Here is a 26,769-nt window from a genome sequence, read left to right as displayed (position 1 = left end):
GGGTAGAATGTGAATGTGCCTAATTGAGAAAGGATGATCTTTTTAGAGCATATGATGAAATTTCAAATTTTTCCCTCAGAAAAATGCATATATACTCATTTCCACACTTTTACATACACTTATTTTAAGTTCACTGTTTCCCGATACTCATTCTTGGAACTCAAGTTAAGAACCTTGGCCTTAGGTGAATAAGAACATAGCCTAATGTCAGACTTAGCTATGCTAAGAACAGATTTTGTGAACTTGAGGTTAGACCATCTGTCATAACCTACGCATTATAGTCCTTCATTCTTATAAGAAGTGTACACGTGGCCAGAATATAGATTCTGTCATATCTATATCTTCATCTACATTTTGGCTATCTTGCCTACCTCCTAAAATACACTTGAGACTCATAATATTTCGGGTCATTGATAATGAGATAGCTACAAAGATAGGGAAACCACAAAGGTGTCTCATCACTTGTTTGACGTTGCTACCATAATTCTGTGTAAATACATTGATCAGTTTGATTTAGTGGGAGAAAGAAAAAGTTTCCAAAAAATCACTGGATTGAAAATATGACTTCTGCATTAAAAAAAAAGTAGCTTAAGGTATATTTAGATCAAATAAAACATCAAGATCTCATCCAAAATAATAGCAAAAATTAAAATATTTTGAAAAACATCTCAATAAGAATTGTGTACAACTTGCCTGTAAAAAGCTTTACTGAGGCTTCACGACTTGGGTCTAGGCAAAGAGTTCTTACACATGTGATAAAAGCATAATCCATAAAATAAATCTATAAATTGGACTTCATCAAAATTAAAAATCTTTTACTCAGTCAAAGACACTGTTAAAAAAAATGCAAAGTCAAACTACAAACTGGGAAAATACTTGGAAAAACCTCCTATCCATCAAAGGACTTTTATTTTGAATATATAAAGAACTTTTATTTATTTATTTATTTATTTTATTTTATTTTATTTTTTTTGAGACAGAGTCTTGCTCTGTCACCCAGGCTGGAGTGCAATTGTGCAATCTCTGCTCACCGCAACCTCTGCCTCCTGGGTTCAAGTGATTCTCCTGCCTCAGCCTCCCAAGAAGCTGGGATTATAGGTGCGTGCCACCGTGCCCGGCTCACTGTTTGTATTTTTAGTAGAAATGGAGTTTCTCCATGTTGGCCAGGGTGGTCTCGAACTCCTGACGTGGTGATTCACCCGTCTTGGCCTTCCAAAGTGCTGGGATTATAGGTGTGAGCCAACATGCCCGGCCGGTGAAGATATAAAGAACTTTTAAAACTCAGCAGTAAGAAAATAAACAGCCCCATGTAAAAATGGGCAAAAAAACTGTAATAAACATTTCAACAAGGAGGCAATTAAACACATAAAAAGATGTTCAACATCATTCATCAATAGGAAAAGATAAATTGAAACCACCATGTGATACCACCACACAACTATTAGAATGGCTAAAATTATTTTTAAAAAGTGACAACATTAAGTGCTGACAAGGATGTGAAGCAAATGAAACCCTCATACATTGCTTTTGGGAAATGAGAAATGGTAGACACTCTTTTTTTTTTTTTTTTGAGACGGAGTCTGGCTCTGTCACCCAGGCTGAAGTGCAGTGGCAGGATCTCGGCTCACTGCAAGCTCCACCTCCTGGGTTCACGCCATTCTCCTGCCTCAGCCTCCCAAGTAGCTGGGACTACAGGCACCCACCACCACACCCGGCTAAATATTTGTATTTTTAGTAGAGACGGGGTTTCACCGTGTTAGCCAGGATGGTCTCGATCCCCTGATCTCGTGATCTGCCCGCCTCGGCCTCCCAGAGTGCTGGGATTACAGGCATGAGCCACCGCACCTGGCGGATACTCTTTAAAACAATTTGGCAGTTACTTATAAAGTTAAACATATACTTGTTAAATGACCCAGTAATTTTGCCCCTTACTGTTTAGCCTAGAGAAAAAGTTTGTATTCACATACAACCTCTGCAAAATGTTAATAACAGTGCTAGTCATAATTATTGAAAACTGGAACTGACCATGATGTCCTCCAGCAGGTGAATGGATAAGCTAACTGTGGTGCGTGTAGGCAATAGAATACTATTCAGCAAAAACAAAACAAACAAACAAAAAAAACAAAACGAAGCAAACTGGTTGCCCACAGTGGCTCATGCCTGTAATCCCAGCACTTTGGGAGGCGGAGGTGGGCAGATCACCTGAGGCCAGGAGTTCAAGACCAGCCTGACCAACATGGTGAAACCCCATCTCTACTAAAAATACAAAAATTAGCCAGGTATGGTGGCACATACCTGTTATGCCAGCTACTTGGGAGGCTGAGGTGGGAGAATCGCTTGAACCCAAGAGGTGGAGGTTGCAGTGAGCCAAGATAGCGCCCTGCACTCCAGCCTGGGCAAGAGAGGGAGACTCGTTTCAAAAAATATATGTTATTGCAATTTTATATGTCTCAAATCGAATGTGAAATTTCCTGTTCTACTCTTGAACATTTTTCATTGAATGCATTTTCTTCCAAATACATTGAAGAATTACACAATATTTGAATTAAATCCTATTTCCCTCTTCATTTCCATTTGAATTGGCATTTCATAAAATGCAAGTACTAGTTTGGGAAGAGATGACTTTTTACTACCTTTAGTTCATTAATCTAGGAAAATTATATGACTTTCATTTCCACAAATTTTCTTTTATGTTCCTCAGTAACATTTTTATTTTGTTTTATATTTAAATTAATATTTAGCAAAACTGACATTTCTGGAGGACAACTCTATGAAGTCCAACATGTGTACCGATTTGCATAACCAACACCACCATCCGAATATAAAACAGTTTCATCACTTTAATCTCATGCTATCACTTTGTAGTCTTACCCTCTCCTCATCTCTGGCAACGTTTCCTCTAAAGGAAAAGCCATACCTAGAAACACGTGACCTCACGTGATCCACCCTCCTTGGCCTCTCAAAGTGCTGGGATTACAGGCATGGGCCATCACGCCCAGCCAAATTGCAATAATTAAAAGAGTGCTGCTCTACTAATGCCAAGGTAAACATAGAACAGTATCAAAACTCCGAACACAAAATGAAGGATACATAGCAACTTAGTATATGATGTAGGTGGCATATCAATACTGGATAAAAGGACAGGTACTTGTTCATAATTTTAAAGTATATATATTTCAAATTTGACTTTACATAATTTAAAGTGAATTAAAAAATAAAATACAAATCAAAGATGGATATTTATTTAATATTAAGATTAGAAAGACCTTTCTTAGGAAACATTATAAAGGAAAAGCAAAAGTCATAAAGAAAAACATTGATGGTTTTTAAAATATTTTTTAAAAACACTATGAACAAAAAAGAAACAAGAAAGGATAGACGGGAATGTTCGCTCCATAAAAGACAAGGGATAAATATCATTAATATAAAGAAAACGTTTGAAATCTAAGAAAAAAAAATCCCATTAGAAAAATATAGACAAAACAAACATAACCAGAAAATGTCTTTGAAAATCATAATCTTGATAAACATCTGGGAAATGCTCTAATTTAAAGCATACGTACGAAAATATTAAAAAAATCATTTCCCTATGCTTACTGGAAGCAATTGAAATATAATACAAAGTGTTAAGGACTGTATGAGAAAATATATACTTTAATATACTGAAATAGAACCAAAATATTTTAATATATTAAGATTCAAAGACAAAATATAAATACCTTCATAGAAGTTTTACGGTATGGCTCAAAAGCTTTTAAAATACTCATGCCTTCATTTCTACTTCAAGGAAATAATTAAACATGTGAGTCAAAATGTTTGACTTTAGAAACAACTCAGGTATCCAATAATAAGGGATTCACTGAACACTTTATGGCATTTCATAAAATAGGATACCGCGCAGCAATTTAAAACGAAGTAGATGTGTAATTAATGACAAGAATGGTGTTTCTATTTATTCCAAAGTGCAACAGGCAGTTTAGAATAGTGTGTGCACAATATGATTTAATTTTATAAATAAAGTATTAACCTACAGCTCTGCATAGAATGAGATCTGCATGGATGTATTTTTAAATGCTGTATCTGAGCAGTGGGTGAGTAGTTTTACTTTCTAGAATTTTGTGCTTCTCTGAATTTTCTAAGTTTTCTATAATGAACCTTTTTGGCATGTAGAATTTTTTAAATGTTGTTGAAGTTTAATTTTTTTAAAAGCCCATTTGGACAGCCGCTATTTTCTGCTGCTCCCCCCAGAGCCTAGCCTGTTTCGTTTTCCTGTGCTGAAGGAAGAGGGATTTCTGTTCGGTCACACAGATGTGAGGCGTCTGCAGCGTTTCTGCTGCGGTGGAACCACCTCGCCCGCGTGAAGTGCCTCATCTGGAAAGTTCAACCCCTGACAGCCCCAGGCTTTTTTGGAATGGACAGCCTGTCTGCCGGCCTTGCTTTTCTTCACCATGACTTAGTCTAAGTCCCAGTGTGTTTTCTTCTGGCCCACCCTTTACATTTCAGGTCCCTGGACAAGAGCACAAACGAAGGCCCACATACCGTTTGTCTGAACATTTAAAAAGTTATAAATCAAGCTAATAAACTGTTAAATGAAATACATCCTATTCTCCTATTTTGACAAATATTCCTTCCTAACAACAAAACAGAAAAATACACATAAATCTATTATTTTTCTATGTCTGAAAGTTGGCAAATTACCAGAAATGACTCAATTTAATTATTATTGCTCATTTGGGCATTTTGTTGATGGGCCAGCAATGTTGGGATGAGTAATAAAACAAAGACATACGCAGATCACGAACTACTACATATTCACGCGTTCAATTTGTTTTTTATCTCTTAATTTCAACAAAATGCTAATTATGCTACCATCAAGATTTTGAATATTAATTTTTTTTTTTTTTTTTTTTTTTTTTTTTTTTTTTTTGAGGCAGAGTCTCACTCTGTCGCCCAGGCTGGAGTGCAGTGGCGCGATCTTGGCTCACTGCAAGCTTCGCCTCCCGGGTTCACGCCATTCTCCTGCCTCAGCCTCCCGAGTAGCTGGGACTACAGGCGCCCACCACCTCGCCCGGCTAGTTTTTTTTGCATTTTTAGTAGAGACGGGATTTCACCGTGTTAGCCGGGATGGTCTCCGTCTCCTAACCTTGAGATCCACCCGCCTCAGCCTCCCAAAGTGTTGAATACTAATTTTATTCTACTGACAGCAATGGTCTAAAGCAGGAAGTGAAAAATGTTTGTTTTTTTTTTTTTTTTTTTGAGACGGAGTCTCGCCCTGTCGCCCAGGCTGGAGTGCAGTGGCGCTATCTCGGCTCACTGCAAGCTCCGCCTCCCGGGTTTACGCCATTCTCCTGCCTCAGCCTCCCGAGTAGCTGGGACTACAGGCGCCCGCCACCTCGCCCGGCTAATTTTTTTGTATTTTTAGTAGAGACGGGGTTTCATTGTGTTAGCCAGGATGGTCTCGATCTCCTGACCTCGTGATCCGCCCGTCTCGGCCTCCCAAAGTGCTGGGATTACAGGCTTGAGCCACCGCGCCCGGCCGAAAAATGTTTTATGAAAAGGTCCAGATAATGAATATTTTTCAGGCCACGTGATCTCTGTCACACGTACCCAGTCCCGTGTTTGTGGTTCAAAAGCAGCCAGAGAGGATACATTTGCAAATGGACGTGGCTATATTTCAATAAAACTTTACTGACAAAAATAGCTGACCACCACTGCTATCCAATCCCAGAGCACTTTCATCTCGTCAAAAGGAAACGTCATACCTATTAAACACTCACTCCCATTCTCCACTCCCCTCAGCCCTTGGCAACAACTAATCTGCTTTCTGTCGCTATAGATTTGCGTGTTCTGAATGTGTCATATAAATGGAATCATGCAGTTTAAAGAAACTAGCTGGGGTTGACCTGTGGGCCATAGTTGGATGACCTCTGATCTAAAGAATTTTTGAAGTGCAAGTATACAAATTTGAACATATTTTGATCAAAAAAAGTAAATGTAAAATTTAAGAAATGAAAGTTATTTCCATGTGTATTTAAAAGTTGTCTTTATTTCTAAAATATTCCAAGTTATCTATCAAAATTCAAAGACAAAATGTAGATTCTAATTAATAAATATAAAATTTTGAAATAAAAATTATTTTAAATTGACTTCTTATTAATTTTTAAATTGTAATTAAATCTCAAACATATTTATAAAATTAGAACTGTTCTCTGTTCTAGCTTTTAACATCCATCTAGTTGCCACTAGCGTCAGTACCATACTTCAGCTGTTTCATCTGGACCTACATGTTTATACATGTCAGAGTGGCATCATTTGCTTCATTATGAAATATGCCCCTCCACCTCCAAGTGCGAATGTTGTGAGTACTTCTATAACGTGTTAATATCTTCAGGACCGTGAACTGGATTAGGAGGAGAAGCAGAGAAATGAGCACTCAGTAATGCTAGGACATGATACTTTTACTTCAAGACGCTATTTAATGCTCTGTGATAGGAAGCCCTGGATAAGTTACTTAATTTGATTTTTTTTTCTCTGAGCTAACTACTTCCCTCACCCAAATCCTTCCCCAGACTGGAAGCAGTGTCTGTCGGCTGCAACACAACCCCTGTATGTTCTCAGCATTTGGACCTTTTGTTTTAAAGACACAGGGCAAGAGGTTTGCCGAAGCATTTCCCTGGGATTTAAATAGGAGGGTGGGTATTTAGGGTTTCTGGTTGCACTATGCTGATGCTGGAGTGACAGTTTCTGTAATAAATTTGTGTGTGTGTGCAATTTGTGGGAACTTCCAAATTGTGGGACTTAAAGCCAGAGCCCTTCTTGCCTGTGTCCCTATTGGATGGATGGTTTTACTTCTTCTTAGTGGTGTGTGGTACAGCTGCACCAAGAGGCTGTGTAAAATGCACACTCAGGGATGGATTTCCTAAAGTTTGTTTTGTCTGCATGCCTCATTTCATGATGACATTATTAAGGTTTTATATCATAAGAGTGATTAATAAGAGATTATTTTGGAAGTTTGTTTTGATCTGTATGAGACAAAATGTTTCTCCTTTTCTACTGTTCAAAATCAAGCACGTGGTAGCGGGTGCCTGTAATCCCAGCTATGCAGGAAGCTGAGGCAGGAGAATTACTTGAACGGGGGAGGTGGAGGTTGCAGTGAGCCAAGATCGCGCCACTTCACTCCGGCGTGAGTCACACAGAGCAAGACTTCGTCTAAAAAAAAAAAAAAAAAAAATCAAGGACACTGAGATATTCACACAGGGCGAGGATGGCAAATTTTAGAAAGAATATCCTAGCAGTTCAAGACCCCAGACTCCTGCCAAAATCGTAGCTGCAAGTCACTTTTCCTGGTTCAAACTTGCAAGACGTATTGATTTAGCACCTAGTCTGTGTCCAGAACCTAACAAGTAGAATAAAATAAACTGACAGAAAAATAAGGAATGAACAAGCAAACAACAAAAAATACCACCATTGCCAAAATGTAACAAAGAACCTTTCTAAAATTTTAGATTTATCCTCATCATGTTTCTCTCTCAGCTTCCCCACTCTCCTTAGATTGTTGATTTCCAAACAAGGAAAAGCACATATTCCCCCTTATCTCCAGCCACACATATGCAAAGACCCGATAATTCCAGGCTGATGAGAGCTCTGTTCCGAAGCAGCTGCCCGCAGTTGCACAAAAGCCGATAGCACAGCTCTCAAACTAATCATTTATAAAACTCCTGTCAAGAGCCCAGATCAGCCTAGATGTTGGGTTTGCTGCGGCAGCCACCACAGAGCCAGGAGAGGGGCCTGCCCTTGGCCCAGACTCTCCCCACTTTGAATAAGAATTCCATTCTCCCCTTCTAGATGCTGACCTCATATCATGGTTATGAGAACCAGGTAGGCTGAAGAAAAGCCAATTCTTCCTTTAATCAGGATTCAACATTTAATATAACTTTCACAGTTCAGAAGCACTACAAGGGAATTCCACCCACGCCCCCAAGATGGATTTTGTTTTTCAAGTAATCAAGCCCTGGGCACATTATATTTCTAGAATTAAGGCAGAATAATGTAACTTAGAAAGAACAGTGAGCCAAGCGTCAGAAGACTCAGAATCTAAGCCTGGCTTTTTGTGTTCTTTTGGCTGAATGACTTAGGAGAAGCTCCTTCTCAAACCTTTCAATATCCGTGAAATGAAGCAGCTGGATTAGGGGATTTCTAAGGTTTTTTCCAGTTCTAATTTTTAGTGGTACTGCTTGGAAGAATGCGGTCCTTGCACTTTCCTATCTCTGGTAGATTCTAGATTCTTCTCTTTTTTCTCCTATCTTCTTAGTCTCTTCTCTGTCTCCTTGTAACCTATCAATCTCTCTCTGTCTCTCTCTCTCTCTCTTTCTCTCTCTCTCTCTCGCACCCAAATACACACACACTTCTAAGGGCTTGTTATTATTGTTCAGGCTTCAGCTCCTAACTAACTTAATTACATTTTATTTCTGCTATGTATTTGTCATCATTTTTACGCATACATTAAGAATAATTCTTTAAGACATTTCTATTCTGACTGATTTTAGATGGCCCCATATTTTACTGAAATACACTAACTTTTTCATTCTTGTGCTTTTAATTTTTCTCTATCTATTGCTCAGTTGACATGAACTTTCAAGTTTGTTTGTTTCCCAGGGTTACATGGGTGTTAAGTTTTTTAAACCATTGCATATCTGAAAATGTCATTTTGATATGTCATCAAATGAAATAAAACTTAGCTGAGCATAAAGGTCTTTTTCTTTTAAGCTCTTCTCCACTTTTGGCACTTATTACTGAAGGCTAAGGCCCAACTCCCCCGTCTCCTCCTTCATTTGTCAGTAGCCTAGGTGTTGTGTTATTTGTTTCTCTTTCTGTTTAAATGCAAGGAAGTACTTTCTTTTTTCTCAAACTCTAAAAACTTGCTAGTATTTTCAAAGTATGTGCCTCTGCCAGGGCCAGGACCAGGGTCAGGCAAGAGTGGCACCTAGGCTAAAAAAAAAAAAAAAAAATTAAAGAGATGCTTACTCTCAGAGTAGGAAATGTTACTTTTTGCTTGGTACACAAGGAATGTCAGAAGTCCAGCGATGGCCCCACGGTGGGGAAGAACGACGTATTCCTACCTTTCCCAGGTGGTTTCTTAGGCTCTGATTGTCTTACAGATTCTGACATAATTCGGTTGTTTGTGAATTTTAGTTTTCAGTGTTGTAAGGTTATTTCTCTGGATATTATCTGATACTTTGATAGGACATTGATAGAAACACACCAGCTCCTAGGAGACAGAAACCACTTTAAAACAGAATTTGGGACAATGCATACCGTGTTAGAAATGGTATTTCACATCTTATGAATTACATGAGTTCCCCCAACGAAGTTAACATAGAAAGGGGGATCAGCGGTTGAAGCAATGAGCCTTGGAAGTTACTGGTTTATTTTTACTGTTTCTAAGAGTCAATGAAAGAGAAAATGTGTGGAATTGCTTGGGAAACTCTAAGATCCAACAGAAACATAAAGCGTTCTTACTTGAATTTAGGAGCCCAAAACACTCTTGCCCCTTGTCTTCCAGGAAGATTGTTTGATCTGACCTGACTACAGATGGATTCATTATCTTTTCATGAGGCTCCCCCAAATTAACGATCAAGAGTCCTTGACTTTTCTCTCCTCCCCTAGAGTCCAGGGAACGCTGTGCTGTTTTCTTGAAGTAAGCTTTGGTACATATTGTGTCATAAAGACTAGTGAGAATAAGTATCCAGTTTTTTTTTCTCTCTCTCTTTCTTCTTTACCTGGTCGTTAAAAGTTTTAAAAGGAGCCTGCTATCAGTGACACCGGTCAGTGTCCCAACCTCTCACCCTGATGTTCAGCTTATCTTGATGATGATTTGGTTCTTAGAATTGCATATCCAGATTCAGTTAGTGTGGGAGCTGGTTCAAAGACATAAGTCTTCCTACCCACAGAAGCCAATTCAAACAACAAGTAAAGGGAGTTTTCTTTCCATCCTTATAAGTCATGTTTTCGGAGGGGTCCCACGTAACAACAGCAGGAAAAGAAATATTAATGTGAGTGGGACTCGGCCCAAGGGATGGCGAGCTGACAGCATGGAGAGTTTCCAGCAGTTTCCCCTGCTCCCAGACATACACCATCGAGGACCCACAGGAACTACCTTCTCGCCGTGGCCATGAAAAGAGCATGTTTTTCTAGCATGTTCTGCTGCCGGAGGCTTCCAAAAACAGACACACAGTTCTGTTTGGTTGTACAGACTTAAAAAAAGTACATGTTCATGGGCCAGATTTATTTATTCCTCAAGGCACATTACCTTTGCATTACAACTCAGGGACTTCCCTTTGCAGGATGTCCCTTGCAGAAGATAGCCTTCGGAAAACATATGATGTATATTACCTGTTCGCAAGATTTCAGGAAGGGTGATTCGCATTCAGAGATGGATATGTAAAGAATGCATTTAACACTCATATGTTTTGGCAGAATGTCAAAGATGGCCAGGAACGTCAACCAAAAGTCACTCTGATGTTCCCTGACTGTTTCCGAAGGTTGAAAGAATATGCACTTTAGAGCTGGATGGACCTGGGTTTTCATTCTTGCCCTATTAGCAACCATGTGTGCTTGGATAAGTCACATTATCTCTGTGAGCCTATTTCCCCATCTGTAAAATGAGGGGAATAATTCTAGCTTTTCATTTTAGTTGTGAGACTGAAGAAATAATACATCAGACCTTGTTCTACAGTAAATGCTCGGTAAGTGCTCATTTTCTTCTGTCTTCATTATCTCTTCCTAAGGACCCTGAACTTAAATTTCTGGCTGCCCTGGATCTATTATTTTTAATGTAGTCCTATCCATGAATTTCATCTTCTGACGTTGACATTTTTCTTTCTTTTTTTTTTTTTTTTTTGAGATGGAGTCTCGCTCTGTCACCCTGGCTGGAGTGTGGTGGCACAATCTTGGCTCACCGCAACCTCCGCCTCCCGGGTTCAAGCATTTCTCCCTCTTCAGCCGCCTGAGAAGCTGGGATTACAGGCCTCCACCCCCAGGCCTGGCTATTTTTTTTTTTTTTTTTTGTATTTTAGTAGAGACGGGGTTACACCGTGTTGCCCAGGCTGGCCTCGAACTCCTGAGCTCGGGCGATCCGCCCGCCTTGGCCTCCCAAAGTGCTGGGATTACAGACATGAGCCACCGCACCCGGCCTCCTGACTTTGACATCTCATTTCAACATGTCAGGCACAGAAGAAGCACAGGATAGACGTGGGTCTCCTTCATCACTTGCCTTGTGGAATATAGTGAGACCTCTCTGCTCATAGATTTCCTGGTCTTTCTGCTGCTCCCAAGCCCTAGGGATATATCAAGTTCACTTTCATTTTAACTAACCTCAGCACTTTCTCTTGGCATCAGTTATTTGAACTGCATTCTTTCAGATCTCATTGATTTTGAAATCAATTCTGTTGATGCAGAATTGCCCTGTGTCATTATTTATACAAATCTCTTGATGTGATTGGTGGAGCCATACTTCAGAACACAGCAGCATAATGCTGCACAGAGCTTTAAATACAAGTTAAAAAGGAATTAAAGTCTCACTCCCTACATGAAATCTTAGAGATGGGAAGTCCTACCGACATTGAGGACAATACGCTTTTTTTGTTTGTGAAGAAATCGAGGCCAGGAGAACGAAAGTGATTTGCCCAAGATCACACAGCTTATTAATAGCAAAATCAAGGCTGAAATCCTTATTACTATTCCTGCTTTTGAGTTTCCTATAAAACTATGTTGTCTTCATGGAGATACATGATCCATCTGTGTCATAGTTTAAAATAAAACTAATACTATTTTGTCTCCACTAGAATCCTCATGTAGAAATCCTAACTTAAAAAAAAAAAAAGTAACTCTGACTCTACTGAAACAGAAATCCAATTTATTTATTTATTTATTTATTTATTTATTTATTTTTTTGAGGTGAAGTCTCACTCTGTTGCCCAGGCTGGAGTGCAGTGGCGAGATCTCGGCTCACTGCAACCTCAGCCTCCCGGGTTCAAGCAATTCTCCTGTTTCAGCCTCCTGAGTGCTGGGATTACAGGCACATGCCACCACACCTGGCTAATTTTTGTATTTTTAGTAGAGACGGGGTTTCACCATGGTAGTCAGGCTGGTCTCGAACTCCTGACCTGGTGATCTGTCCACCGCTGTCTCCCAAAGTGCTGGAATTATAGGCGTAAACCACCACACCCGGCCCAAATTTTCTTTTTTGATGGGGAGAGGGGACCACTTCCTTCTTCAAAATAATTGTTCACTTTAATAAAATTTGTATTATTTTCCACCTTTCTTTTTTGAAAATGTCTACATTGTTTCAGTCATAAATCAGCTATCTAGCCTCACCGATTATACTCTGAACATTTCTTTTGTCCTCACCCACCCTGTCTTTCCCACTGTCAGCACCCTAATCCAGGTCTTTAACTCCTCGAGCTTGGATTCTGTTGGAAGAGCCCCCTAAAGTATTTAACCACCTGCAGTCCTTTCCTGCTCCAAACCTGCACACTGCTTCAGATTTAATATATCACTGACATTAATCAAACCATCATCTTTTTCGTACAGCTCCCCAATTCAAGCAGACAAATTTCTTCATCTCATCTGTATTCAATTCAGGATTTAGTTCTTTCAGGATCTTCACAGCTACCTTCTGGATAACTCTCTCAGGTTCCCATGTTTTCCGTCTGTTGAATTTGCTCCATTGGCGCCATTGTCTGTATATGATTTTTGTAATCCCCTTTGGCTGCTGACTTTCTCTTACCCGCTGCAATAGAAATACTCTTGCACTAGGCATTGGGAGGACCACCCATCACCTTCCATACAGTGAGTATGAAGACGTCAGCATACTGCTCAGCCTCTCTGGACCTCAGCTTCCTCGTCAGAAAAATTAGGGAATGTAATTACTTACCTTATCTCTTTTTTGGCTGCGTAAGGATTAGCTGAGAAAGTCATTGCCCAAATGAGGTGCCTGCCGCCACACCCGGCTAATTTTTGTATTTTTAGTAGAGACGGGGTTTCACCAGTTGGTCAGGCTGGTTTCAAACTCCTGACCTCATGATCCACCCACCTTGGCCTCCCAAAGGGCTGGGATTACAGGTGGGAACCACCATACCTGGCCCACCCACAGGTTTTAAGTCATTCATTCTGTGTGCTGTTTAAGATCTCACTGTTTAAGATCTACGTGCGTCTATTTTGGGTGGACATTTGGAGAGCTTGAAATGGGGACTATTAGGATTGTCTGTGAACATTTGTGAACCTGTCTTTTGGTGAACATATGTATCATTTCCATTGAGTATAGCCCTGGCCATGAAATGGCTGGGTCACAGTGAATGCACATGTTTGGCAGATAGTGCCAAAGAGTTTTCTAAAGTCACTGTGCCAGTTTACTCTTTAACCACTAAAGTGCCAGTTCCACATTCTCACCCAAACTCAGAATTCTCTGTGAGCTTTTATTCTAGATGACCAGTGGGTGTGTCATAGTATGCTATTGTGTTTTACTTTACATTTTCCTGATGACCGATGAAGTTCAGTGCCTTCCTCGTGTTTATTGATTATTTACTTTTTTTTTTTATTTATTTTCCATTTCATTGTTAGTTGGCACCTAATAATTGTACATACTTACGGGACACAGAGTGATATTTCAATACATGTATACAATGTAATAATCAGATCAGGGTAGTTAGCATATCCATCACCTCAAACATTTATTACTTTTTAGTGTTGTGAACATTCAAAAATCTTCCCTTCCGTCTTGTTGAAAATATACACGAAATTGTTGTTAACCATATTCACCCTACAGTGCTTCAGAACACCAGAACTTATTCCTCCTATCTAGCTGTAATTTTGTGGATATGGTATTCTGTTAACAAAACTTTGCTTCCTTCAAAAGTGCTTATTCCAGCTTTTTGCCTGTTTTTCTTCTATGCTGTGTAGTTATTTTTACTTATTGATTTATAGGAGTTTTTTGTTTGTTTGTTTTTTGCGGTGGATCTTGCTCTCTTGCCAGGCTGGAGTGCAGTGGCCTGATCTCAACTCACTGCAACCTCTACCCCCCAGGTTCAAGCGATTCTCCTGCCTCAGCCTCTCGAGTAGCTGGGACTACAGGCACATGCCACCACGCCCAGCTAATTTTGTATTTTTCGTAGAGACGTGATTTCACTGTGTTGGCCAGGATGGTCTCGCTCTCTTGACCTCATAATCAGCCTGCCTTCACCTCCCAAAGTGCTGGGATTACAGGCGTGAGCCACCGCCCCCAGCCCTATTTATTTATTTATTTATTTATTTATTTATTTATTTCGCATTATAGTTGCTCCTTTAAGAAACTAACAAAACTTTACCTCCTTCAAAATCATCAAGATGTTCTAGGTTTCCTTCCAAAAGTTGATTGTTTCACCACTTATATTTGTATCAGCAGATGACCTGGAATTAATTTTTCCTAGATAGCTGGAGGCAAATGCCAAGATTTATTTTTCCATATAAATAGAAAATTGACCAAACGTCATTGATTAAAAATAAAATGGGGAAGGGTAACAGGGTAATTGTTTTTTGGAAGAAGTACTTTCAGAGACGGCCAGTAGCACTTCCAGAGGGAGGGTGAAGGAGCAAAAGACAACATGACGGCAATGAGAATTCAGGGCAAATGGCCCAAATGGATAAGAAGAGTGAGGCACATGAGGATAGTTCTTTTTATTTTTTCTTGCACATATTGGATGCACCATGCATATGTGTTGTTGAGTGTCATGGAGGGCTCTCTCAGGTGGTTCCCAGATCATAGAGGTGGCAGTGATGCAGCCAGTGCTAAAGTTCTACGCTTGCCTCTTGGACCATCGTTAAGGCACAACCATGGAGGCAGGTCTGTCCCCTCAGTAGTATGGCAGTGGGAAAGTCCTCTGGGTCATTTTAGTACTCCCACCATTAACTGCTGACCTGGTTGAAGGCTGGGATAGAAAACAGAAGACAACTTAGCGTGTCTATCATGGTTCCTGCTTGACCATAACACTTCCTGCACCACAGACGCACAGCAGCTCTAACAACCCTAGGCCCCGAGAGCCTTACCCAGGGTGACAGATCAGATCCAGAATGGAATTCCCCAGCACAGTGGAGTGGCATGATGTGTGAGCCAGATTTAACATTGCCCAGCAGTTGCCTTCCTGGCACAACTGCACCCATGCCATGGAAGGATATGAAATCCCCTTAAAAACTGAACTCATCTCTCTCACACCATAATAAGATAATAAGCCAGGCTCTGCCCTTCCAAATAATGTAGCCAGCTCACGGCCTTCAAACCAGGCATCCTCATTGTCTGAATGACAAATGGGCAGGTGTGTCAGGAACATGGCAAAGAGCTCTAACTCTCTGAACCCTCTGTTAGCTGGACTAAGTGGAGTTCTCCCGGAAGTTGGGAATTCAGAACACTGGGTGTCACATTCTTAAAAAGATTGCTTCCCTCTATTCCCTACAGTAATAATGGTCATGTTGACACTTCATTACAGTCCAGGAATTTTGAAACTTTGACTTGATTTTTCTGGTAAGGTGAATAACCTGAGCATAGAGATGCTAAATTACTATCTCATAATCATGCAGCAGGCAGTGGGCATGGACCACAAACCTCATTTTTTGATTCGAGATCAGCTGCACAAAAATCTCATAAATTGTATTTCCCTTTTAGCAAAACCACAATCTCCTTCAGCGGTACCTTGTTCTAATGTTTAATTAACCATAAAACAAAAAGACTCTTTTGTCTAACTAATTTCTATCAATGCCACTGAAATGTTTGTTCTCCCTTAAGTTCTTTTCTAAAAAATTATAGTAAAATACACATAACATAAAATTTACCATTTTAACCATCCTTAGGTTCAGTAGTGTTAAGTACATACATGTTGCTATGTGATCAACCTCGAGAACTCTTTTAATCTTATAACACCGAAACTTCATACCTACTGAACAATAACTCTCTGTTCCTCTTCCCTACAGCCTCTGGAAACCACCATTCTACTTGCTGTCTCAATGAATTTGAGTACCCCAGATATATCATATAAGTGAACTCATGCAGCATTTGTTTTTTTGTGACTGGATTATTTCACTTGGCATAATGTCCCCAAGGTTCATCCAGGTTGGAGTGTGTGTCAGAATTTCTGAATAATATTCCATTGTATGCATAAACCACATTTTGTTTATTAACTCATCTGTCAATAGACACTCGGGTTGCTTCCGCCCTTTGGCTATTGTGAATTCTCTTTGAGTTCTATGGGAAGAAGAGCAACTGTGTATAATCTACCTTGCAATAATTCTTAATTTGCTTGTGAAATTTCTGCTTATCTTTGCCTCCCTCAGGACAAAACAAATACACTTCTATATTTTTTTTCCTTACAGTGTTGGTCTCAACCCATTTCCTCATCCTTATACCTACTGTTTCCAAATTCTACTCACTATTTAGAGGGGAGGTTGGAATGGTCTACACTACGTAGCTTGGAAAGTAAGTTCTCCTAGGACCTATGCCTCCCATCATCCAGTTGAATTTCTCCCATCCTTCCTCACCTGTTCTGTCTTCAGGCAAACCTCATGTGATTTCTCAGTGCACAAACCTTCGTGCTCCCATAGCCTGCCTGGTATTTCTATAGACCTTTTGTAATACTGTAATAGATCTTTCACTACCCATCCCAGGCCCCAGCTTTTACACAAAGCACAGTCATAGTATTAGGTTGGTGCAAAAGTAATTGTAGGTGTTGCCATTAAAAGTATTAGGTTGGTGCAAACGTAATTGTGGTTTTGCCAATAATTGCAAAAGCCACAATTATTTTTGCACCAACCTAATATGTACCTTACTGTGGTAAAGAAGAACAATTTCCAAGTTCTAGACACTTTGAAATGCAGTATTCCAACATACATAAGCCTTTTGTTTTATATGCTAGTATGGTGCTTTGTTGAACATTAAAATGCAGTAAAATTTGCAATAAGAAAATGTATGAAAAAAAGTATCCCCTTCATTGACTTTTTTCAAAAAAAATGTTTATCCCTTTTATTGAATTTTTTGAAAAAAAAGATTTAAAGATTGCAATTTAAAGAATTCTGTTGTGAGTCCTGTCACAAAGCAACCATTTTCTACAATGTAAGCTTGATTAGGATTTATTTAGACTATCGTTTCTTTATTTTTGCAGAAAGAAGCTTGCAGGTAGCTTATAGTTAAGCCCAACTCTCCACACCCACCCCATGCTAAATCAGTCAGTTTTCCTCACCCTGCCAGTGACAGTAATGAATGTGTTTTTCTTTTGCAATCCGATTTTAGCTGTTTCCTCTTCAAACTCCTCGTATGTTGGATAGCTCTTTTCCCTACTCTATTGAGATTATTTAAACTATGGTTCCTTTTTTTAGTGGTTTTAGCAGTGTTTCCTCTGGCCCAGGGCAATCTATAGCCTCAATCTCTGCAAAGTCTCCTGCAGCTCTTGCCCACCCCAACCACACCCATACACCCAACCCCTTCCCCAGTAGGCCAACCAGGAGCTCCCAAGTGAAGTATTATGCTCTCTCTATTTTACTGGTCAAAATTTGAAATAAAGTAGTTAAACGTCAGAGATATATAGAAAAAAAAAAGAGACAGCAAGGCTGGCTCTTTCAAAAAAAATCTATAAATACTCTTTCTTATCACTTCTATGTAGTTGATGGTTGCTTTTCAAGCCCAAAACTTTTTCACACATTTGATTAAATTTCCCTCACTGAGAAATTCCAACCATCTCTGGATAAATCTCCTGGCTCACCTTAGACAAGAGTAACGTAAGCTTTTATATTAGGTTGGCCTAGCCAACTTTTCAGTTCCATAAAAGGAGTCACAGAGCAATGAGTTATATGCATTCACACCACGGAATCTGCATAGATGGTTATGCCAATGTGTGTCTCCTTTGTGTCAACACCAAACTATCTGGTCTTCGCTTACTCTTACCCAGACCTTAAGGTCTGTCTAGGAGGTGGGTAATGAGGTACCTTAAGAGTTATTTTGAAAAAGGAAGTTCACATTTATTTCAAAAATTAAAAGCTCAGAAACAGAAAGCAAATGCCTATAAAAAGTAAAGCTAACCCGACTGAAATGACAAAAATAACCGCCCCACCCCGCCAAAAAAAATGGGAGGAAACCTGAGTATGGGCTAAGGGAAAACTTCCCCTTCAACTCCTGAAGGTTTGCTGAAAATCACTGATGAGAGACAGATTCATAGGAGAAAAGGCATACACGTTTATTACTGTATATGCAAGAGCCTTCAGAGGGAAGACTTAAAGATACAGAGGAAATTGTCCATTTTTATGCTTGGGCTTAGCTAAATATGAACAGTTGTATAGAAATCTGATTGGACAAAAAGGGTATGATCTAACCCAAATAGACCCAGTGGGGGAAGCCCGCAAGGCCTCTCTGTCTAGATTCTTCTTGGCCTCTCTGAGCACGCCTTCCTTCCTGTTAGGTGTGGGGCAGGACCCTCTCAGGAATGAAGGTCTTATGACCTACAGTCAAACAGGATAGGTCAGATAATTTCTTTATGGCCAATTTTTATACAGAAAAGTGGAAGGAAAGTTAGGGTAATGTTTTTAGGATTATGGCTGGCTTTGGGGAAAAGGAGTTCCGGTTTCTATGACCTGCCTTGGGGGAGAGGGATTTTAGTTTCTATGGTGAGTCTTGGGTAAGAGTAGGACTGAAAGACAGAAGGGCAGGAGAAGTTCAGAGAAAAACTTCTGCTTCTGAGGCTGCTTTTGAGGCCTTCATTTTGGAGTATAGTTTTCTGAGTCCCAGTACCTGCATCATTAAAACTAAGGGAGTATCAGGGCCATCAGATTGCCTGAGAGATTGAGGAATTTGTGCCAGAAATAATGCAGAGGGGAGCAGGAATACTTATTAATCCATTGATAGGATGTTTGTGAATGACTTTAAAATAATCCAGCTGGCCTGTTGGGGAAGCAGAAATGAAGGGATTTAGAAATAAAATTGGCCATCCTGAAGTTCTGAAACTGGATGTGAGGTGTATGAGATTGATTTGACAATTTTCTCTGCTTTTGTGTATGTTTGACGTGTCTCACAAAATGTAGTTAGCCCAGATGGTGTAGCTGGGACAAAAATCACAGGGAATTAATAACTGCAAGCTCCCATGACACAAAGTGTATCCTTTCCCTGCAGATGCAAAATAAAAACGAACCACAAATTCCATGAACAAAAGTAACAAATCTATCATCGGAATTAAAGATATAATACAAGCCTAGATAATGCCTACATTAAAAGAGAAATCGAAACTACAAAATGAAATAACTAAAGATCTCTGACTATCCATCTGTCTGTATCTATCTCAACAAATAGTGCATTTAATTGCAGTATACTTAAGTTGGAAGAACCAATAGATGTAATCTCTCCTGTTCATATGTTTTGACTGGCGAGGTCAGTAGAAAGCCTTCTTGAATAGAGAAGCACTATCTGCTTTATCAAGACTCCAACTGGGTTTTTGTTTTTAATGTGACAAGGTGATATCTCATTTGTCAGGAGGAATAAACAGACAAGAATCATCAAGGGCAGGTTGAACAATAGAAAGTCGGAATGTACTCTGGTGTACATGAAAATATACTATCACACGATAATCACTTATAATTGGGCCAATGTAGAAAGGAATCAACATATTTAGAATATGATAATGATGGCATTTCAAATCATTAGGCAAAAGATGGATTCTTTAATAAGTCTTGTTTGTGGCTGCAAAACTCAGGAATTACAAACATAAGTATTTTGTGTAATATGCTACGTGATGTTGAATATAATTGCTTTGTTTATAAGAAAACTACAGGAAGGACTCAGGATATTTTAATACTATCTCATAACAGTATAATTGTGTTGATGACAATATTCTAATTCACCTGAAGATTTTGACCAAGGTTATTTTCTTACAGCACTGTGGATAAACAATAATAAAACACAGAAACTTAACATGGCATTTATTCGGTGCCAGGCACTTTTCTAAGCTGTTGAGGTATATTAACTCGTTTAATCATCACAAAACTGTACGCGATGGGTAATACTATTATTCTCTGCTCAATACACGAGGAATCTGAGGTGCGGAACTCGTTGTGCCATCATCAGACATCTAGCAAGTGGGCGGGGGATGGGGAGCTGGAATTGCTGCCTGGCTCCAGTGTGTACTTGACCGTCTCTCCTGGGACTGAGCTCTCTATGCACATCTCTGACGTGTCTTTTTGCTTTTCTCAGGGACCTGATGCCCAGAACCCTGGACGGGCAGATCACCATGGAGAAGACGCCCAGTTACTTCGTCACGCGGGAGGCGCCCGCGCGCATCTCGGCCATGTCCAAGGACACGAAGCTCATCGTGGTGGTGCGGGACCCGGTGACCAGGGCCATCTCGGACTACACACAGACGCTGTCCAAGCGGCCCGACATCCCCACCTTCGAGAGCTTGACGTTCAAAAACAGGACGACGGGCCTCATCGACACGTCGTGGAGCGCCATCCAGATCGGCATCTACGCCAAGCACCTGGAGCATTGGCTGCGCCACTTCCCCATCCGCCAGATGCTCTTCGTGAGCGGCGAGCGGCTCATCAGCGACCCGGCCGGCGAGCTGGGCCGCGTGCAGGACTTCCTGGGCCTCAAGCGGATCATCACGGACAAGCACTTCTACTTCAACAAGACCAAGGGCTTCCCCTGCCTGAAGAAGGCGGAGGGCAGCAGCCGGCCCCACTGCCTGGGCAAGACCAAGGGCAGGACCCACCCTGAGATCGACCGCGAGGTGGTGCGCAGGCTGCGCGAGTTCTACCGGCCTTTCAACCTCAAGTTCTACCAGATGACCGGGCACGACTTTGGCTGGGATAGATAACCATATAATTTAAAAAGAAAAAAAAAAATCAAAATATAATATATTTTTTTACCACTCGGTAGAGAAGAAGCAGTTTAATATTTGTGCTGAAAATATGTTTCAGTATTTTTTTCAATGAATGTTAAGAGATTGTTCTCACTCCAGCCCCATCTTAATGGATAACCAACGCCAAACACGTGGATCAACAGGAAAGGAAAAGTTCACTCATCTAAAGTCTTTCAATGTTCAGTTTTATTTTATGTTCTATGTACCCAGTCATAAAGTATAAGCATCAGTTGTCATTAAAAGTTTTCAGAAAATCTTGAGGATAAACATCTCTCTCTTTTTAATACAAGACCCTGATAAAATTGATATCTATCCTTATATTTTTCTCCCTTTTTCCTGTGCCACTTTTTCTTAAATTATTTCCCAGTTAGTATTATCATGTTTGTACCCCATTTCACAGTTTTCATAGTGCTTTCAAATACACGTTTTTGATCATTAAAATACTTTAAAAAAAATCTTGCTCTGTCGTATAAGAGCACAGGAGGTAACGATTATTATCCCATTTTACAGAAAGGAAAACTGAGTCGCTGGGAGGCGAAATGATGTATCTAAAGGCTAAATGGTAGACCCTGGACAAAATTCCATCTTCCACTTGTTCCGTATTTTATGCCACTTTTTCCAGGGAGAATGGGAAGGAAGACATCTGCACCTTTAGAAATGGTTAGCTAGTTTTCAGATGATCTGAAAAGGGCCAGAAAGGCTGTTTTCTTGTTTTCTAAGTTCCATGGCACCCAATCTCATTACATAGTTCTGTTCAAGAAGACTACTCAGACCTGGACACAATCTCTCTTAAGAGCAGTCTTGCCTCTTGGCTACTAAAAATAGCCTGAGATACAGAAATCTTGACTGATGGATGCTTGATTGAATTGGAGAGGAATTATTGGATTCTTGCACGGAGGACAAGGTGGCCAGCCATGCTAGGGGTAGCACAAGATGTGTTAGGAACATAACTTACCCATTTGTTGGTTTAATTGACTTTAAAAAAAAAAGAAAAACAGATTTCAATTAGCGCTTACAAGTATGAGTCTCGTGTGTGTTTTTGGTTTACCTCTTTTTAAAGAGAAAAAACCTACCTTTCTTTGTAGTATCTCGCTTCTAACTTTGGAGCTAGTACTCTAAAAGAATTAATTAGCAATTCGTTTTCAACGTTTTTATTTTTCATGGATGGAAGATGATCACTTCGTCACTTTATCCCCCCCCCCCTTCCTATTTATACCATTTATAACCTAATGTTCGGTAATATTTGGAGAAATATTCTAGGAAATTCATTTGTGGGAAAATGGTGGCTCTTCCTCTTCTCTCGTCTGTTTCTGCCCATCCTCCATTTAAATCACTCAAATAAATCAATAGTTTATTAAGAGTATTCCTTTCCTCTCTGAGTGGGTATTAACAAGATTAGCGTTAATGGGAATTAAATTGGTTTAGAGAGGAACACATATGCACGAAATATATAAAACATTTATAATTAGCCTGTCAGCAACATTTTACTAGAGGTTTAAACCCAAGAGGAAAAATGTCTTCTATTTCATGGAAGTTTTCTTTATCTGCCAAAATTTAAAGGACCAGACACTCTGAAATAATATTCTTTTTCTTCTCTAATGTTGTCAATCAAAAGAAACTAAAGTTGTTTTAAAATATGCAATACAATTGTACATTTACCATAGATGCTGCAGCAGGTGTTGTAAATATTTCTTGAGAAGCTTAACATAGGATCAAAATGAAGGAAAAAAAATCTTTGAAATGTTAGATATTGTGTCATTGCTCCAAATCTTCGATTTATCTGTTAATATCCCATTTACAGGAGTTAAGTAAACCCCAAATCCAGGTCACCTTTTTTCAGCTGATTTCCTTCATGGCTATGCCCTCAATTTCCCAGTGCCACAGACTGTTTTTATTCTACTTGAATCACTAGCTGCAACAAGATAATTCTTATCATCATTTCTCTTAGCTCATTTTGTTTGTACAACTGATTCTTTTGTAAGTGTTTGCTTGGCGTTATGCAAAAGTAGCTTGCACAAACAAACAATTGCATTCTGCAACCTTCATTTTTTTTAATGTGAAAGAAATAATAAAAGAACAGAATTGAATGCAAAGGATCTCTTTTTGAAAGTAGATATTTTTGTTCATATTATTTTCAAAATGAATGACTACAGAAAATGCCAGGAAAATCTTCAAGCTTCTATGAGTTCCTTAGAGTGTTAGAAGTGATAAGTACCAGCAAAATGTATAAAGATTTAGAGTCAGTATTCCCTAACAGGAATATCCATTCATTTCTGCCTCTATACTGTACTCATCCCTGCTGTGCATGAACTTGACCTCACATTTATTTTGTCCATTTAGCTACACCAAATCATAGGCTTTGACCTCGATTGGAACACCTTAGCATCCATTCTCTGAGCTGTCTGCTCCAAAGCCATGCCTCGCAATCCCCTTCCCGTTTCTTAGAGGTATAGAGTGTTGTCTTTCAAGAAGAACACCTAGAAAATACAGTTTCGTTTTGAGCAGTTTGCTTCCAAGGTCACATCTACAGTATATCCATTCTCCAGAGAACTTAGCCACTTCTAGGGAAATGAATTTCATTTCAATAAATGGAGATTAATGTGCTTCTAGAGAATGGATATTGATTATTCTAGAAATATTAATCCCACTCTAATTTTCTTATTTTCAAAGGATCTTCAAAGCTGAAACCAACTTCAGTGGTCATTTGGATCAAATTCCTGTTCAGCACCTGAATCCTTTCGTTAACTTGTTATGCGGGGGTTTAAAACATTGACGTGTCTGTAAATTCTTAACTCTTGATATTACAGTTGAAAAGGGGATACATTTCTCCTAAACAGTCTCATCGTATTCTGCCAGCTGAGACCTGCTGAGTCCCCAGCTCCCCATGAAGATATCTTAAATTCAATATGTGAATAAAGAAATGTGTCTATAAAATAATAATGCCTTATATTTATATTGCAGACTAACCTTTCAAATGCATTATTTCTCCGTATACCAATAACAGCAGCTCTCTACTCTCATTAGTTTCACTTTACAGATGTTTCACTAGGTTTCACTAGGGCTTAAGACACGGGTGCTCAACAAAAGGTGAATTTGCATGCCAGGGCAATGTCTGGAGATATTTTTGGTTGTCTCAAGGGTTGAGGAGTGTAGGGTGCTACTAGCATCCTGGGTAGAGGCCAGGGATGCTGCTAAACATTCTGTAACGCGCAGGAGAGTCTCCATCACCAAAAATGATCTCAACCAAAACGTCAGTCATGCTGCAGTTCCTGGGTTAAGATGAGGATCAGTCACAGCTAGTGTGTGCCTCAGGTCTAAAAGCCACATTCTAATTAACGCTGGACTGGTAATTCTTTCAGTCTCCATTCTAGATTTTCTCTTGAAAACCTTTCTTTTCTATTGTTTTCTTCCCTCCCTCCCTCCCTCCCTCCCTCCTTTCTTTCTTTCTTTCTTTCTTTCTTTCTTTCTTTCTTTCTTTCTTTCTTTCTTTCTTTCTTTCTTTCTTTCTTTCTTTCTTTCTTTCTTTTTTTCCTTCCTTCCTTCCTTCTTTCCTTCCTTCCTTCTTTCTTTTCCTTTCCTTTCCTTTCTCTCTCTCTCTCTCTCTCTCTGTCTCTCTTTCTTTCTTCTAATAAGCAGGGCAATGTTTACTGTTGTGCTTTGCTGGGAAAAATGCTAAAGGGAACCAAACTCTGTTTTTATAATGAAGATACAGAAGTAGCTTGCAACAAATGGATAATTGCAATTGTGAGAAATGGAATCAGTCAGCTTCAGGTGGAGAATAACATTCCCATAAAACACTTCTAAAGGCTCTTTCAAGTTCAAGCCTTGCAGTTTCTATTTGCCTCCACAACAGGGCCGTGACTGTATTTCTTGTCACCTGACAAAACCAAAGTGCCTAGAGAGAGAAGTAAATATCTCCATTTCTGTTAAACAGCTAAATTCAGATGGATGTGCTATGGTTACAAATAGCCTCGAGTTGCTGAATAATAGCAAAGGAGAGCAAATTCCTATTGCCTCATATCCTAGAAACCCAAGAACTTTGTGCATAATTTCGATAGAATCAGAGAATAGAAAAATGTATGGTTCTCAAACACAAGAAAAGTGTTGCTGGGATTCATTCCAATATAAGTCTTGGTGCAGAAAAAAAAAGGGTCCCTGTTTATTCTCCTATTGTATCCTATAATCACTGAAGGAGAGTGGAATTTTAAAAACCCAACCCCAAGCCCTGTTGGTGAGGCACTGGTGTTATTGTAGAATCTGTGGTCCTTGAAATATCTTCATCAACATGCAAACAGATTTGCCTTGAGTCTCTAATATACGGAAGAAGAACATGGATAGGAAAATTATAAATCTGTTTGCTACGTATTGGAATACTGAAATGGCAGGCGTTTCTTTAAAAGCTTGAAAAAGGGTGAATTTGGGGAAATTATGAGGCAGTGCGACATCACATACGAAGTCATAAAATAACAAATTTTAGTTACGCCAGGAGGAAATAAAACTGAAAATAGAAATTGTTTCTAATATATGGTTCCATTGTGAGATATTAGAAAATGTTAGTATGTTTCAGGCTATAGCCCAATTTTTTTAGTTTAATTTCCAAATGTTGGTTGTATTCTTTTAATAACCATATGCTCAACAACTTCCTGTCCTCTAGTTTTACTGTGAAAATAAAAGGGAACACTGAATGGGTAGCACACATTCTGGTGTGAGTCCTTTTTTCTCTAAAATGTCTGGGTATGATATTTTAGTTACTTTTGAAGGATCAGATAGGATGAGATCTGGTGTCCTTCATTAGCTCTGCCTGGAAGATCCACGACTACGCTAGATTTTGAACTTGGTGCTAACTTTGATTATTCCTAAGAGGGCTTTTGTGTAACTGTCTAGTCTCTACGTTGACCATTAGGTCTCTCCCAAAGTCATTTTATAATAAACCTAGAGTGTTCCCCCACACCCCAAGGGGAGTTTGGTTTCATTGCAAATAGAAATAAAGGTCTTTCCCCCTCCCATCTTCTACCTCCATGCTTCTCTCACTTTCCGGTGACTTCTGCCACATCCTGCTTGTGACTAGTGATCTTTGGCATCTGATTCTTCCCTCTCTTAAGACGTACCATATCTGAGGATGTCCATTTCCTACTTCAGATTCCCGGGAAAAAAATTGCAGCCCACCTAGGGCACTTGCTCTCAGCTTCAGCTGTAGGAAAAACAGTCTGAATATCTGATACAGACACCTAGAGAGATGAACGTGAAATAGGCTTCACTTTCCCCAAGAGGATTTACATTAGGAAAAAAAAAAAAAGCCCCAAAGGAGGATGGATGGAACTGAATCTGAAAGGTTAGAGGCATGTTTGACACAGGAGATGGGCGTGTTGTTGAAAGGATGCTTACCTGGCTTCCAGTACCCCAACACCTCACTACGGACCTGAAGAACCAAGGGCAGTAATGTGTGGCCTTCCACCCCTCAAAGGTTATCTGCCTCTGGTCTGGGCAGTGGCATTTTTCTCCCACCTGTTTTTCCAGAAAGCCTTATCTAAGCTCAGATTTCTTTATTTCAGGCCTGCAACAGCTGGTCAACCAGCGAACTGTAGGAAGCAAGGAAGCTTTATAGTCATTTCACTGCCATTTTTCAGAGGCAACAAGAGTTTTTGATTAAGTGCTATCAACGGATACCTTTATAGCCAAAACTAATTTTTATTTCAGATGACTTGATCTTACTCCTAAATTCCAGGTCAGTTGTTCTTCATTATACAAAGTCCAACTAAATAGCCTATAATAGTAATACCTTACCTTTATACAGAATGGTTCAAAGCATGTTTATATCAAAGAGGGTATCGACTTTAGATTTGAATAG

The 26,769-nt window shown here is 39.6% G+C and overlaps 1 protein-coding gene across 2 annotated transcripts in view; it reads left to right on the top strand.

The window, feature by feature from the left end:
• Nucleotides 1-21,175, top strand: part of HS3ST3A1 (heparan sulfate-glucosamine 3-sulfotransferase 3A1) — a 101,755-nt gene extending 80,580 nt beyond the window's left edge. For both annotated transcript variants that reach the window (NM_001194643.2, XM_077969619.1), the window contains 1 exon segment: nt 20,255-21,175. In NM_001194643.2, coding sequence (NP_001181572.2) covers nt 20,255-20,876 — 622 coding nt within the window. In that variant the 3' untranslated portion in view covers nt 20,877-21,175.
• Nucleotides 21,176-26,769: the final 5,594 nt, after the last annotated feature.

The sequence above is a fragment of the Macaca mulatta genome, chromosome 16, assembly GCF_049350105.2.
Source record: "Macaca mulatta isolate MMU2019108-1 chromosome 16, T2T-MMU8v2.0, whole genome shotgun sequence".
In the NCBI taxonomy this organism is placed as follows: domain Eukaryota; kingdom Metazoa; phylum Chordata; class Mammalia; order Primates; family Cercopithecidae; genus Macaca; species Macaca mulatta.
Note: the sequence above shows the minus strand (reverse complement) of the source record. Positions and strands in the feature narration are given on the sequence as shown.